Genomic DNA, 16,067 nt, shown 5'->3' with positions numbered 1-16,067 from the left:
GATCCAATCAAAAGATAGTTAAAATACAATAAGGTTTTTAAACGTCACTAATGGTCAATATGGTGCTAAAAAAAAAGTACTGGACTGTACTTCAATTTTAAACTGCAATTTGCTTGCATTGGCTGCGTGGTTTCGGGCTTAATTAGAAGCACGTGTGAATTATTCACTACTGATGTCATCACATTGGTCTCGCGACACTTTTGGTGTTGTAATTGAACCTAAGTCACATGACACGTTTTGCCTCAACTGGTGAACATGAGAAGGCAGTTGTTGCCATGGAAACAGCAGGACTGCTGCACGAGGCAGATGGACGCGAGGAAGACTCATCAAGTTAACGGAAAGCACCCTGGAACTACAAAATGCTTGATTTTCAAATTAAAAGAAAATGGTGTAAAAATCAGATTACCAGAAGCACCAAATAGGGTTCTAAGCCTGCAAGTATGCCACACATGGTTTAGGAATCTTACTTCAGTGTGGATTATACCTGAAAACAATAGGGTGAGGTTTGAAATTTACCCACCTAGGTTTTTAAAGTAGGACTTAAAACGAGTGTTTCAAGCTTTCTTTAATTAGGGTTTCAAATTTGATGTCGAATTGTAAACCAGGTTAAGGAATAATATTTACATTCTCAATCCTGCGTTAGACTTTACAATTTTAAAAAAAATGTTATAATTTCAAATTAGTATTTGTAACCTGGATTAGGATTTCATGATTTGAATAGGGGTTTCCAGAGAAATTAAAAGTTGCTCATTGGAGTATGAAATTATTTTCAAAGGAGGGTTTATGAAGTCCTTTTGAAAAGATTGAACTGATAATGAAATAAAGGATGTTTTCGTGTATTTCTTACTTTGAAAAGTGCCTCGGCGGAAGTGCGGCTACTTGTGTCGGTTTGACTTGGACTCAGGTCGAGAGGACAGCGTGATAAGGCGGCAGCAGGTAAAGGTGAGAAAGAAAAAGGAAAGAAATAATGGACGGCAGAAGAGAGCTGGACAAGAGGAAGATGATGTCTTCGTGCGGGAGCTTGTTCGACAGCAACAACCTGCTCATGCAGTACTGCAACAATAACGGTCAGTACACACACACTGCGAAACACAATATACAACGTTGTCTGTAATTGACGCATCTGTGGCGTTTTATTTATGAATTTCTCACATTCAAATTGGCATCAAACGACATACAAAATAACTAGAGCTCCCTAAAATGCCCCCATTTGATCTCTGGTTGAATTTGCATCAACTGCAATTTGTCTTTACTTTTTACTTTTTCTCTAAACGTGTGTATTTGCTGCTGCAACCAGTAAGTATTTTTAAAAACATGTTTGGCTTGAAAACGCATCCAGTTTGTGGCGTGCAAATTAAAGCAACAGGTGGCGCTGTTGCCCCGAACTGCACGGCCCTTTTAGACGTTCAGCCGAGAGGATGAAAGACATTTTATAGTGTTACATTTAAGGGGTTTGACCACTGAATGTTATGCTAGCTTTGTTTTGAACGTTTAATTCAAAGAGTTTTACTGTCTTGAATGTTACAGTTGGGTCTTTTTTTTCCTTTTTTTTTTAAATTGCGCGTTATATTAAAGTTTTCTTATTTAAATCATTACAGGCAATGAACATGGTTGCTTTAAATATTTAAAGTGTATTTTTTAATATAAAGCTTTACAGTTTTGAGTGTTACATTTGGGCAGTTTTTTTCTGTTGCCTGTTAGCCTTACGAAATTTTGCGGTGTTGAGCATTACAGTCAATGATTCTTGTCTTTAAGGTGCTATTTAGGCGCTTTGTTGTTTTGACCTTAATTTTTTAGAACAGTGCATTCATTACACTTGCTGTTACATTCAAGGCCCTTGGTTTTAGTTTCAGCCAGAATCTTGTTTAATGTTGGTGTACCTAATGAAATGGTCGGTGAGTTCAAACATGATTGGTTCGTCAACGTCTGTGATTGATTGTCGTCTTCCTCTCTGAAAGGGTGACTTTTACAAGGCAGCGTCACCTGCTGGTTGTTTAGTGTCATGCAGTCTCGGCGCCTATGTGCCAGTTAATATTTCCTTGTGGTGGTGGGTTTATGTAACGATTTATTTATATGTATAACATAGTGAGCATCCGTTGCGTCATCGTCTTCTTTATATATTTTTTCATATGCTATGATCATATGTGATCTCCTTTCATGTCCAAATATTCTCAGGGGGTTCATTTGGGAAGAGAGATTGCCGTAGTATGTCCCCCCTCCTGAAAAGGCAACAGTTGTAAAAGAACAAGAAGTTTATGCTTTACCCGTGTGTGTGTGTGTTTGTTGATTGTTTGCTCATTTGTGTGTGTATGAACGTGTGTACAAACGATATTGTAGATTTGTGTGTCCTTGTTTGTGCAATCTGTGCATATTTGCCTGATTATCATGTGTATGCACAAATGTGAATTGTGTGTTTTTTTTGTCGTTTGTGTGTGTGCCAAATGTGAGTGTAATTATTTTGTTTGTGTGTCTCGACTTTATTTGCGTGCGTGATTGTGTAAATTATGTTTGTGCGTCTGTGTGTGTGCAAATGTGTGTGAGTGTGTAAATGATGAATGTTTGTGTAAATTATTTGTGTCTGTGTGCCATTGCTCATGATGGTGTGAGTGCACGTGTGCCAACGAGGCCAATAAGGTAGGAGGAGAAAGTGGGCGTGGTGTCACGGAATGGTCCAGAGACGGAGCAGGGGTGGGGTGGGGGAGGTCGATTGAGGAGCATAGAGGCTGGGGGAGGGGTTTTTGCTGAGTGTACGGGACTCCTCCCTGACTGTTGCTCTGCAGACTCTCTGATGGACAGGAGCCAGCAAACCAGCAAGATGGCAGGTAGGCCGGACCAGCGCCACCTTCTCCATCATCATCATCATCATCATCATCATCAATAATAATGTCTTCCTTCCTCATCTTCATCCTCTTTTTCCTCATTGTTGTGCTTCCTGACAGTGATCATGTGACCTTATCTCACCTCGCCACGGTGCAATCTGCGGCGCAGGATGAATAGCAAGCAGATACTACACGTTATTGCGTGCGGTTCGAGGTGTCATAGATTAGCGGTCCCGTTATATTGAAGATTGTTGAGAAATTATGTTTTCATGTTGGTACAAAATACAGGCGAGTCCCAATTTAGCGTAGTGAGCCTTCAGCGTAGTACCATGTTTTGCCACATCATGCCCGGCAGCACCGAGCTCTCCTGGATGAAATTGAGCGGAATTAAGACTAAGATGAAGAGGCAGAGAAAGTCCCCAGTATAACTATTAGTTTCCCCTCACCAAAGACATTTGTTTCTTACTCATTTTTGCGAGCTTGTGTGCTTTAAAAAAAAAAAATGTTTTGTTTTTTACTATCAAGTCAAAGAGTTTTAATAGGCTCACAATTCTCACCAAAATCTGGGCGAGGGCAAGTTGACACTGCAAACCTGAACCAATTTCAAATGACTGCCCAAAATGGTGCTCCTTTTAATGGAAATTAAATAGCAGTTGTTTATTTGTTTTTGTTTGTTGTTGCATGAATCAGTCTCAAGGGGGCGCCATGTTGTTGCTGCTGTTGACCAAAATTAGCATTATGTCTGCTCTATGCAGAATGTCACATGACCAAACCTCGAAAAGATTTTAGCCGACCAACTTGCTTATGCTGCAAAAATAACACATTATGGTTGATAAAACCTTAGCATGAATATTTTCCAGTGTCATTTAGATGCGGTATACAGTCGTAAGTAGATGTTAGCATATTAGCATGTTAGGAGTCGTGGTGTAAGACATTTGGCTCGTACCAGGAACCTGTTAAATTATACAAGCGGTTACATGCGTTTCGAAGCAACAGTAGGAGCGATTGTGTTGAGGAAGTGAGACGTTTTGAATAAACTGGTCCGTTGAAGATCTGTCATACGTTCACCATCTTGATGTGGTTTATGCAAAAGAGGCTCCCACTACTTCCTGTCTACTTTATCGGTGATATGCAATTGGACTAAAAGGTCAGAGACAGTTTTGGAAAAATTTGCGTGTTTCGATTTAGATGGCTAGAGTTAATGTTGTTTTGTAATACTGTTTATCGAATTTTGTCTGATTCTCAAGTTGTTTGATAATTTACGTGACTCTTGTTTCTTTCAAGAACAGAAGAGTTGCTTTCTTTTCTCTTACATCTGAATTATTAAACACGATCAGGTTTCCTGTAGGCTCTTATTGTTCCTCCAACCTTTGAGAAAACTTAAAACCTCCCCCCCCCCACACTCCCATTTTTTTCATGAGTAAGCACACAGGAAAGTCACTCAGCTCAATGTATTAAAGAATGCAGTTTCATATAGCAACATTAAATTTTATAGACACATCTATCATGAGTAGACTCACAAAAAAAGTCTCATGATTGAAAAGACACAGGAAATGTGGAGTCTGCCATTTTGTTTTGAAGTCAGCCATTTTGGCTTTGAAGCACTTCGCAGAATTTTCAAAAGAGTTAAAGCCCCGAAGCTAGTTTGATCGAACATTCCCGAAAAGACACAAGAAGTCTACCATTTTGGTTTGAAGCGGCCATTTTAGGCTGATTTTGCCCAATTTACAAACTTGGTGACTTACTATTTACTCATTCACTGCCATTGACGGCTATAAAAAATTAATTTGAACTATTTTTATTAGTTTAACATCCCCCCCCCCCACTTTTGTTAACAAGAGTGTGAAAACCTAGAATTGTTTTTATTGTACATGTAGAACAGATATCAAATTTGTGATTAATCGTGAGTTAACTAGTGAAGTCATGTGATTAATTACAATAAAAAAATAATAATCGCCTGACGCCCCTAATTTTTAATTTTCTTTTCTTTTTTTAAATCGCATCAGGCGATTATTTTTTTTTAATTGTAATTAATCACATGACTTCAATAATTAACTCACGATTAATCACAAATGTTATATCTGTTCTAAATGTACAGTAAATAATATTTTTTTTAGGTTTTCATACTCTTAACAAAAGTGGAAAATTAATAGAAATAGTTCAAATGAATTTTTGACGTCTATAGCCGTCAATGGCTGTGAATGAGTTAATTTCCACCTAAAATTGGTTTTCTTGTCTGCAGATGACACCATGTCGGCAGCCAGCAATATGGACATGGAGGACCGCGTGTCTCACCTTGAGCAGCGGCTTCAGCTTCAGGAGGACGACATCCAGCTCCTGAAGGCGGCTCTGGCCGACGCCCTGCGCCGCCTGGGCTGCTGCGAGGAGCAGAGTCTGGCCTCGCAACAGCCAGGGGGCGCCCACGCCACCGGGAGGCGGTCTGTGCCCGGCACGGCTCCGCCCGCTAAAGGTGAGTACAATACAGAGTGGCTACGGCTAATTAGCTTCTCCGCATATGACCGTTTTTGCTCTTGGCATTGAAATTACTTAGGAGCAGGGTTATTATGGTTTGGGAATTTTCATTTTAGTAAAAAAATTTTGTTTGTTTTGAGTTTTGTTTTTTTTTTTATTTGTTTTAATTAGTTTTCAGGGTGGTTCAGTACCTAGCGTTTCATTTTGGCTGAGTTAAAGGAAAAAGCAGGTGAGTCAAGCCATTGGGGCCAAAAGTCAAGCAGGCAAATTTGCCGCCGAGGAGCGACATCATCTGAAGGTGCTTTTCTATTGGCTGCTGCTAGATGACATCACTTCTGTGTGACACACTTTCAAATGTCTTTATTCCGGTTAATATTGAAATGAATCTACTTAAAATCACATTTTAAATCATCTCCAAAGGCTAATGTAAATAATTACTAAAGACTAAAAATGAAGGGCATTTTTGCTATAATTGTAGTTTTAGTTTTTTTTTTTTTTTTTTTTTTAAACAGTTTCGTTTATTTTATTTAGTTAACCAAATAGTTTTTTTGAATTTTATTTTTTTGTTAGTTTTTGTTAACCAAAACAACCTTTCTCAGGAGCCACTAGCATCCTGGACTAGCATTAGCATCACAGGTCCGCTAAAACTATCCTGTTTTGCATGCGTGTTCAGTTCGTCAGCTACTTCAGACGCTTCCTTCCAAGCCGCTAAGCAACGGATATGTGCAACACAAACGTCTTCTCTCATCACCGTCCTCACCCAAGAAGGACGTGCTGAACTCCATCAAGAGGTAGATATGGACGTATATTATGCATATTGATAGAGATTTACATATAATGTGACGTGTCTGTCCAGGAAAAGCATGTCGACAGAGCGCCTCACGCTGGTCAGGAGGGAAGCAGCGGCGGCCGAGAGTCGAAGTCGGACAACTTCATCCAGCAGTTCCACAGGCGGGAAAAGGTCACCAATTACTTTTATTGAACGTTACACTCACGTAGCAACATTTTCAAACAATTTAATGTATGTTTTTTTTTTTTTTTTACCTTACTTAGAGTAACCATTATTCAATACTGTGTAGCATGACACGACATATTTTAATGGAATGTTTTTGTAAAATTTGCACATGTCCAAGTGTCAGTGAACGCAGCACGTTTGCTCACTTCCTGCTCACATTCGATTGACAGCTCAGTGTTACTTGAGCATTATTTGCGTGCTTGTATTCTGCTTATATAGCTACATGAGATGTTCAAAACATTAGGAAGAGCTGCCAATATGATAATTGAACATTTGTAACAACAAATTAACCTGATGTCGCATGAAGAGTGAACATGATGAGATGGTGCAGTGGTCCATGTTGCCGCTGCTGATGGCATCACATTTCTGTTTGGAAAAGGGGCGGGGGTGGGGGTTGCCGAGGTGAGGAAGTGACTCCTGATTGGTCGAGAGCAACAAATGAGTTGGCAGGCTGAAAGGAGGAAGTGAGAAAGTGTTGCTGAGCACCACACACACACACGCACGCACGCACTCGGTCACAGCCTAGTCAGGGTTTGCTCTAACTTGTAACGGACGCAAGAAGCCATGAAGAAAGCAAGCAGGTAAATTTGATGATGTTTTAGAACTTATAATCAATCTATTGCATCATAGTTGTGTTTTGAGTGAAGGACGTCGCATGTGTTGCATTCAAGTTCCTCCCGGTCTTGTGTGTTGATGTTTGTCGAGTGTAATTTTAACTTTTAATGACAGACGAAACGGGGGTGCGTGGTGGAGGGCGGGGACAACACACGCACACGGAATCCTTTTTTTTGTAGGTTTTTGTGTCGCAAAGTTGCATGTGTGCGTGTGCATTATTTATACTGTTGTGGCTTTATTAATTGGCGTAGGCATTGCTGGAAGGCGACCGTCTGAACGCACTTTAGAAAATTGAGGATGAATTGTGTTGCGTTCAAGTGCTCCTTGCGTGTATTATTTCTTTATTACTTTGTAACAATTCGTGTGGAAAGAATTAGTGTTACCGCAGTGTTCTGTTATTTGAATAGGATGATTACATCACACACGGACAGACACTCAGAAAAAGTAACCAACTGAGTGCAGTGTGTGGTTCTTGCGAGTCCATTAGAAGCAAAGTAACAACGCATTAACATTCCCACATGGCCGAGAAAGAAAAACATCAAGTCAGTCACACCCTTCCAATCTGAATTTGATCAAAACTAAAAAAAAAAAGTGAATAATTTCATGCACATGCAAGAACTGGTTGAATCCAGTGTGGGAAGAAACGGCGATAAACAAACAAGCACAGAGCAGAAATTTAAGATCTAATCAATTTAATGTGTTTAGTGCAAGCTCAGCACAAACGCACTCAAATGTGTGCGTGCCTGCATGCGTGCGCGTTGATACCTATTCACGGATTCAATTCTTTAACTCATTCACTGCCATTGACGGCTATAGACGTCAAAAATTCATTTGAACTATTTCTATTAGTTTCACTTTTTTCCCCCACTTTTGTTAACAAGAGTATAAAACCTAGAATTTTTTTATTGTATATTTAGAACAGATATAAAATTTGTGATTAATTGTGAGTTAACTATTGAAGTTATGCGATTAATTACAATTTTAAAAATTCATCGTCTGACGCCCCTAATTTTTAATAATATTTTCTTTTTTTTTTATAATTTTTTTTAATTGTAATTAATCACATGACTTCACTAGTTAACTCAAGATTAATCACAAATTTTATATCTGTTCTAAATGTACAATAAAAAAAATTCTAGGTTTTCATACCCTTGTTAACAAAACTGGGAAAAAAAAAGTGAAATTAACAGAAATAGTACAAATGAATTTTTGACGTCTATAGCCGTCAATGGCAGTGAATGCGTTAAGGGAGAACTCCCATTTATGGTGGTTTATCCCCATTTTTCAACATTTTGTCTCTATCCCCAACTGTAATTTTCTCTGCCAACCAATTAATAGAACAGCAACAAACAACGTGAGGAGAACTTGAACGCAACACAAACCTGGTAAGAGACGATAAGCGTGTGTGTGTACGTGTGTTAATGTCTTGGGAGGGATTTTGTTATTATGATAATGATGTGCACACATGACTGAATTGCGAAACTCTGACTGGTTGTGAGAAGCGCTCGTCAAGTGAGTGCTAATGATGGTCCCGCCCATTTAGACCCTAGCTGTGGTCAAGTACTCGGCATGCACTGCTCTCATTGGCGAGGACTGGGACACACGCACATACACGTTGTTGGAGACAAAACATGTCTTTGTGTGTTTGATGAGACTTTTTTTTCTTTTCTTTTTTTTGCTCTTTGCCTGGCGTCCTGTCAGTGTTTCCGCAGAAACCACCAGAAGAAAAGTCAAACACTTTCATTCCAATCCTGACACAGAACAGAAAAACAAGACAATCAGTGTCACTGAAGTGAGGCTAATACATGGAAGGCTAAGGAACATTTGGCCAATAAGTTCGAGGCTAACATGCTAAACTACATGTTGGGTTAACACGCTAGCAGCTGACATGTTGAAACTGCGCGTTCGTCTTACATGCTTGAGGCTAATCTGTACATTTGGATAACATAGGAGAGGCTAACATGCTGAATAAACCTCATGCTATACAGGCTAAACTGGACAATTGGGGCTAACAGGCTAAAAAAGCATATTTGGCTAACATGCTAGAGGCTAACATGCTTTTCCCCCTCATTTCAGTAAATCCAAAGAATGCACATATAATGCAGGTAAGAGGCCTTCCCTTGTGTTATGTATTATGGTTAAAGCAAGATAGCATTTTCAAAATGTATCTTCATTTCCCTCCCCTCTTCTCTGCCGCCATCAGAGGACGGCTACGTGAGAATGTTCCTGCGCGGCCGTCCTGTCACCATGCATGTGCCCGACCAGCTGAGAGACAGCTACAGCTTGGACAACAAGGGGGCGCTACCGGACCACAAGCTCAAGCTGGAGTGGGTGTATCCTTCAATGACGATGCTAACCTATGCTAGGCTAGGCTGTCGAGGTAAACTATCAGTTAAAGGATAACTCAACAGGAAGTGAGACTCTTGCTCCACCCCTCACTAAAATTTGAAATCGGAAATTTAAACTTTCAACAAACATGCGCTAAAATGTCAAAGTAATGACCAGGACGTGTAGACCGCATTTGTAGACACATGCTTATACAGTTTATCAGCAAAAAAAAAAGAAGTTTATTTAGTGTTGAGTTATCCTTTAAAGTGGAGTGTGTGTATACCCCATAGCAGCTAGAAAATAAAGTTGATACAGAGATGCTATGCTAAAATAAGATATCCTATTCTATCTTCATAACCAGTAATTTAAGACTGACTGGACTGAGTTTATTCTCTGCAGCAACTAACAATTTCATATGGAGATTCTATACTATGATATATTAGTGTTTATTTCCCGTGACGACACGGCTACAGCTACGGCTACCGCGGACGTGACTGCCGCTCCAATTTGTACCTTCTGCCCACTGGAGAGATTGTCTATTTCAACGCTTCCGTGGTGGTCCTGTACAACACCGAAGAACAGCAGCAGAGACACTACCTGGGACACAATGACGACGTCAAGTGGTGAGATGCTAAATTGCAAAGTTGCCTCACATGCTAACCTGACTAGCTAGAAGCTAAGCTAACACAGAAGACACTAACATGCTAAAATTTAACATTTGGCTAACATGCAAGCGGTTAAACTACACATTCAGCTAGCATGCTAGAGGCTAATCTATGCAATTCTCATATCAACTACCATAGCATGCTAATAAATACATGCTAGAGGCTAAACTGCACAATGAGCTAACGTGAAAACCTTTATCTTCTCAGCTTGAGTGTACATCCTGACATGGTTACCATAGCAACAGGACAAGTGGCAGGAAATACTAAAGATGGAAAGGTACTTAACACAACATACTAACATGCTAAAACTGATTTCTCGCTAACATGATATGTTGTGGGCTATCAGGCCACAGGCTAAAGTGCACATTTGGATGACATGCTGGAGGCTAACATTCTAAAAATAAATGTTTACGATATGTTAGATGCTGGACTACATTGTTGCTTTACATGTTTGATGCTAAAATTCTGCCCATTTGGCTAAAACGCTTGAGGCTAACATGCTAAATTGTACATTTGCATAACATATTAGTAGCTAATACACTAAACTGTTCATTTGGCTAACATGCTAAAATGACTGTTCAGTTAACATGGAGGCCAAACTGCACATTTAGCTAATATGCGGGACAAAGAGGTCGCTAGCATAGTAATGTGTGTGTTCAGCTGCTAGCGCCTCATGTTCGAGTGTGGGACTCGGTCAGCCTGAATACACTTCACGTGCTGGGTTTTGGCGTGTTCGACCGAGCAGTCACCTGCGTGTCCTTCTCCAAGTCGGTGAGTAGCGCCACATAGTGTTCAAATTCCCTTTGGTCAAAGATGTAAACCTCCAGTGTGACGTCGACCCTGTAGAATGGCGGCAGTTTCCTCTGTGCTGTAGATGACGCCAATGACCACATCCTATCGGTGTGGAACTGGCAGAAGGAGAAACAACTGGCTGACGTCAAGGTTAGCGTCTGACGTCCAACTTGATGTTGGTTTTCGGAACGCTAAACATGTCCTGACGTCTTCGCAGTGCTCTAACGACTCTGTGCTGGCGGCCGTCTTCCACCCGATGGACGCTAACCTGATTGTCACTTGTGGAAAGTCGCACATTAACTTCTGGAGCCTGGAGGGAAGCACGCTGGCCAAGAGACAAGGACTCTTTGAGGTAATCACTACAACAAAATTACTTGGTATTAATATTGTGAACGTTATGCTTTGTTAAAACAGAAGTGAAATGTTGTCAAAAACATGTAACATGGAGAATAGCAGTGGGATTAGTATTGAGCCTTGTGGTACTCCTCATGTCTTAGATCACTTATGTTTTTTCTCCTTTTAGCTGTGGTCAGCTGGACTAATAAGTGAATATGAAATATATATACAAATATTTGTTTTCACTGTAGAAACATGAGAAACCAAAGTACGTGTTGTGCGTTGCGTTTGCTGAAAACGGAGACGCCATCACCGGAGACTCCAGTGGAAACATCTACGTTTGGGCCAAAGGTACACCGCATTATTTATATACGAAGCGATAAATAAGAGCAAGTGTGATCGCGTTGTGATGAAAAAAACAGGTGGGAATCGCATCAGCCAGGTGTTGCCGGGGGCCCACGAGGGCGGCATCTTCTCCATCTGCGTCCTGAAGGACGGCACCATGGTGTCTGGGGGAGGGAAGGACCGCAAGGTGGTGCTGTGGGGCCGTGAATACCGCAAGCAGGCGGACATGGAGGTTAGGATAAGTGGTAAAGCCATGTTTACCATTACCGCATCAATAAATGTACTTTTTTTTTTTTTTTTTAAATGTGCGTCTGTAAAGGTAGGGGACGCGTTCGGTCCGGTCCGAGCCATCGCAGAAGGCAAAGTGGGTGAACTCTTCATCGGAACCACCAAGAATGCCATCCTCAAAGCAGCCTTCCCTGACACACTGACGCCCATTGTACAGGTAAACCCATCCTTAACATCATTACAATAGAATATGCTAACATGATAAACTGCACATTTTAGATAAATTTCCAACATGCTAACTAATAGCTTGGCTAAGACACTATTCTAATTTGATAGCAGAATAGTGTCTTAGCCAAGCTATTAGATAGCATGTTGAAAATGTATCTAAAATGTGCAGTTTAGCATGTTGGCATCTAAAATGTCAGCCAAACAGTCAGATGAGCATGTTAACTGCTGACATTTTAGATGCTAACATGCTAAACTTCACATTTTAGATACATTTTCAACATGCTATCTAATAGCTTGGCTAAGACACTATGCTAAATGCTAATTTGATAGCAGTTAATATGCTCAACTGACTGTTTGCCTGACACTTTAGAGGCTAACGTGCTAAACGAACTGTTCAGCTACCGCGCTAGAGGTTAAACTGCACATTCAGCTAAAATGCTAACAGCTAACATACTGAATTGACTGTGGGCTATACCCCCTAACTGCCCAAGATTTGAGTACTTGGGTATATACTTACATTATTCGTGTTTTTGCCTTGCCAAATGTGTCGTCGTGCGCAGGGTCACACGGACGAGCTTTGGGGTCTGGCAGTGCATTCGCGTCTGGATCAGTTCGTCACCTGCTGTCAGGACAAACAAGTGCATCTGTGGGACACAAACTCCCACCAGCCCATCTGGACCAAGAGCATCGAGGTCATTAAAAATGTTTATACTATTAAAAGGCTGTTAAAAATGTCTCCTCAATATCACAAAATAGTTGTTTGTTGCTGGCAGGATCCTGGAAGATGTGCAAGTTTTCATCCAAATGGAGAAGTTCTGGCGGTCGGCACCATGACTGGAAGGTATGCGATGTTAATATTCTTTAATTGCAATTATGTTTTTGTTATCGTCTGTCTGTATTTGTGAGATTGTGTGCTTTTGTTGTTAGTTTATATGTTAATTTGATGTTTGTGTGTCTCTGTGCGATTCAGATGGCTCGTGTTGGACACAGACACTCGTGACCTCGTGTCCATGCACACAGACGGCAATGAGATCATCTCCAATGTCAAATATTCTCCAGGTAAAACACCAACAGACCGTCACGTTGCTAGCATTTGATGCTAACCACAATGCGTGTGTGGGTGTGCCGACGTGTCAGACGGCAACTTCCTGGCGGTGTCTTCCCATGACAACTTCATTTACATCTACGCCGTGACAGAGAATGGACGCAAGTACAATCGCGTGGGAAAATGTACCGTGAGTATCAAAAAAAAATAAAAAAAAATCGCCTATCAAGAAGTAGCAAACATGTCCAAAAGAGCACCAATTGGAAGCAAGTATGGGCAGGAAGTCTTCCATTTTGGTTCAAAGCAGCCATTTTGTGTGAATAGGGTGAAAGGAGATGCTAGGGTCATTTATTTCTGTTTGTAGCTTGAATTATGCTTATTATGATGATTTGTATCTGAATGTGTTCTTCAGGGTCACTCCAGCTTTGTGACACATGTGGACTGGTCCGCTGACGGTCGCTACCTGGTCACCAACTCGGGAGACTATGAGATCCTCTTCTGTGAGTGGACTCTTCCATTTCCTGTTTGTGTGTATATTTGTGTACATGAATAAACCGTAAAGATGTTGCGTGTTCCAGGGGAGGCACCCAGTGGCAAACACGTGACCAGCATGGACACCGTGCGAAACCTCACGTGGGCCGCGTCCACCTGCACGCTGAGCTTCAACACCTTTGGTAAATTAAGGCCATTGTGTATTCGCAATTAGCAATATATGGTTAACCCCAGTCCATTGCGGGATTCAGGTTTGCGGTCCTGCTATTTTGCAGATTTGTTTTTTCTTAGTAGATAGTACTTTTTAAAATTTATTTTAGTCTGTTACTTATATCTGGGTGTAATTTCACTGTCGCTCACTAGGTAAGCTGCTTTTTACGTCGACATTTAAAATAATATTGTGTTTACAGGCATTTGGCCGGACGGCGCGGACGGCACAGACATCAACGGCGTGTGCCGGTCACACGACGACTCCCTGCTGGCGTCTGCTGACGACTTTGGCAAAGTGCACTTGCTGTCGTACCCGTGCTCCCAGCCCAGGGTGAGCTGCCTCCCTCTCTGTCGCTTTCCGCGCTAACTTGCTACACTAACCTCTGTGTCGATTCTCAGTCATCTACGTCGTGGTCATTTATAAAAGACAAACTGAGGCAATCAGACTTTTCTTGGTTGTTGATTGATGTTTCAATTATTCCTAAAGGCTTGAAAGTGTGGTCTTAGTATGCACTTCAACACTACAGTAGTTTCAAACATCAAACAATGACAGTCCAATTTGCCTGCATTCAAGTTATGCCAAGTCCTAAGCTAACCTTCGAACCTTTGTTTTGTTTTTTTTTATTTACAAAATGGCAACCTCCAGGCACCTGGCCACGAGTACGGCGGACACAGCAGTCACGTGACCAGCGTGGCCTTTCTGCACGACGACAGCCGCCTCATCTCCACCGGAGGAAAGGACGCCAGCATCCTGCAGTGGCTGGTTGCTTAGGACACGCCTGCTTGGTGGCCTCCTGTCCACCAGGGGGCAGCAGCCTCTTCTTTCCTTACGTGCCTGCACGTTAACACACGCATACGCTGGATAAAAATGAATGTTTACTTCGGTGCATTAAATCGTGTTTAGTGTTTAAATGAGCTTCAGGACGTGAAATGTAACAAAAATAGCATTAATGCGCTAACTGTGCCTGGATGACGTTTATTATTAAGTTATATGATCCTAATGTGGACTTTGTTTTGTTGTCACTCACTGATGAGATGAAGATGTGCGGTGGCTCGCTTATGGGCTCCTTTTAGAACATTGTAGATGCTAATGCTAAAGAATAGATCGCTGACACACATAATTGTGAATGTAATCAACAAAAACGGCGTCATGTCCCTTTAAAAGCGACCCGGCTGCCTTGTCACTCGTCTCCACTGAGAGTTGCTCTCTTCTTCCTTTCCTATTCACCTCTTCCTTCTCTTCCACCTTTCTCCTCCTCCTCCTCCTCCTCCACTACCACCAACTCCTCTTCATTTCCTCCTTCAGGTCGAATGATGATTGTCTCGATGTTATGACCTGCTTTCATGCCGTTCATATAAGTGCAAAATGTGCACCAAGTGGCGCTACAGTGCAACAAGTGCATGAGCGAATTGCTTCTAAAGTGGTCAATAAATTCAATATTATGCACTATATACAAATGATGATAATATACATATGTGTAATGCAGTGTATCCAAGAAGTCGTGCTATTTTAATAATGAAGCATATAATATAAGGTCATAGAATGTCTGATGAGGACGTGTCACGTGTAGTGATTGACAGATTAACTGTTTGGCCATCTTATTTAATACAGTTTTTACCCAATTATGTCATTTGTTCTCTCATTTTGTCTTCTCATCAACAAACATTAAAATAAATGTTGATATAGGTTATATGTATTGATATTTTTCTCTCCTTCTAAAACCTGTGATGCGCTTCTTTAGATTTTCTTTGGAGTGGAGGCAAAAATATATATATACAAAATGTCAGCGCATGTCAAATTTGTATTGAGACATTGATAAGCTAAGAAAATGCAAATTAAATACTACATTATGTTCTCACTTAAGCGCAAATGTGAAAATTATATTGCAGTGACTGTTTGTAACACGAGAGGGCGCACATGTGCCTGTTCAGTATTTACACCTAAGGGGAGTTTACAGCGTTGGAACTGCTAGCAAGATTTGATTGTAGCCCAATTCGCTAGTCTCGGACCACAGCCTCAGTGATGAGCGCAAGCATGAACATTCATTTTAATAATGGCACACGAAAAGTGCATAGTCATGAAAATTCACAGAATGAGGTATCAGCTTCAACAAATAGCAACGCTAGCAATACAAAGCTAGCATTAGCACTAGCCACGGCAAAGGTAATCGTAATAGAGTGTTATTGTAACATTCGATGTTCGGCTTGTACACGCATTTAAAAATGAAAGAGCTGATGAAGTTAGCCGTTAAAGACATTTTGTAATGGCTGATTGCACTCTTAGGAACTTTTATTTTTTTTCACTCTTAGAAACCTTTAGGGTACTCAAAGCGAGTTCCATAAAATGCATGCCCAGATGAGTTTAATGTGGATAAGAACCAAGAACAAATGGACCAGAACTTCACAGTATCTTTTGGACCATCTTCCCATGACTTCCCAGTAGCATGTTATTGCTGCCATTTTCTTCACGTTTGACG

The 16,067-nt window shown here is 40.9% G+C and overlaps 1 protein-coding gene across 3 annotated transcripts; it reads left to right on the top strand.

The window, feature by feature from the left end:
- Positions 1-866: 866 nt before the first annotated feature.
- eml2 (EMAP like 2) lies at positions 867-15,281 on the top strand. Of its 3 annotated transcripts, none has more exons than XM_077565840.1 (22): positions 867-1,067; positions 5,062-5,289; positions 5,965-6,082; positions 6,148-6,252; positions 8,998-9,026; positions 9,125-9,254; positions 9,723-9,872; positions 10,122-10,191; positions 10,575-10,685; positions 10,761-10,856; positions 10,924-11,058; positions 11,294-11,393; positions 11,465-11,619; positions 11,707-11,832; positions 12,404-12,535; positions 12,617-12,684; positions 12,814-12,902; positions 12,981-13,078; positions 13,301-13,388; positions 13,467-13,562; positions 13,791-13,921; positions 14,237-15,281. In XM_077565840.1, the coding sequence occupies exons 1-22, from the start codon at positions 968-970 to the stop codon at positions 14,360-14,362; spliced, it is 2,481 nt and encodes an 826-aa protein (XP_077421966.1). In that variant the 5' UTR covers positions 867-967; the 3' UTR covers positions 14,363-15,281. The 3 variants fall into 3 exon arrangements, with proteins under 3 accessions (XP_077421966.1, XP_077421967.1, XP_077421968.1); XM_077565841.1 differs by lacking the exon at positions 867-1,067 and adding an exon at positions 2,719-2,822; XM_077565842.1 differs by lacking the exons at positions 867-1,067; positions 5,062-5,289; positions 5,965-6,082; positions 6,148-6,252 and adding an exon at positions 6,737-6,887.
- Positions 15,282-16,067: the final 786 nt, after the last annotated feature.

Source organism: Vanacampus margaritifer, chromosome 5 (genome assembly GCF_051991255.1).
Source record: "Vanacampus margaritifer isolate UIUO_Vmar chromosome 5, RoL_Vmar_1.0, whole genome shotgun sequence".
In the NCBI taxonomy this organism is placed as follows: Eukaryota; Metazoa; Chordata; class Actinopteri; order Syngnathiformes; family Syngnathidae; genus Vanacampus; species Vanacampus margaritifer.
This window is presented reverse-complemented; position numbering and strand designations above follow the sequence as displayed.

What these genes read in the sequence shown, in the direction of transcription:
- eml2 (XM_077565840.1), top strand. Translation starts at nt 968, where the DNA reads ATGGACGGCAGAAGAGAGCTGGACAAGAGGAAGATGATGTCTTCGTGC. An exon ending in AGAGACAAGGACTCTTTGAG is followed by an intron (nt 11,059 to 11,293) that starts GTAATCACTACA and finishes TTTTCACTGTAG; the next exon opens with AAACATGAGAAACCAAAGTA. An exon ending in GTCGGCACCATGACTGGAAG is followed by an intron (nt 12,685 to 12,813) that starts GTATGCGATGTT and finishes TGTGCGATTCAG; the next exon opens with ATGGCTCGTGTTGGACACAG.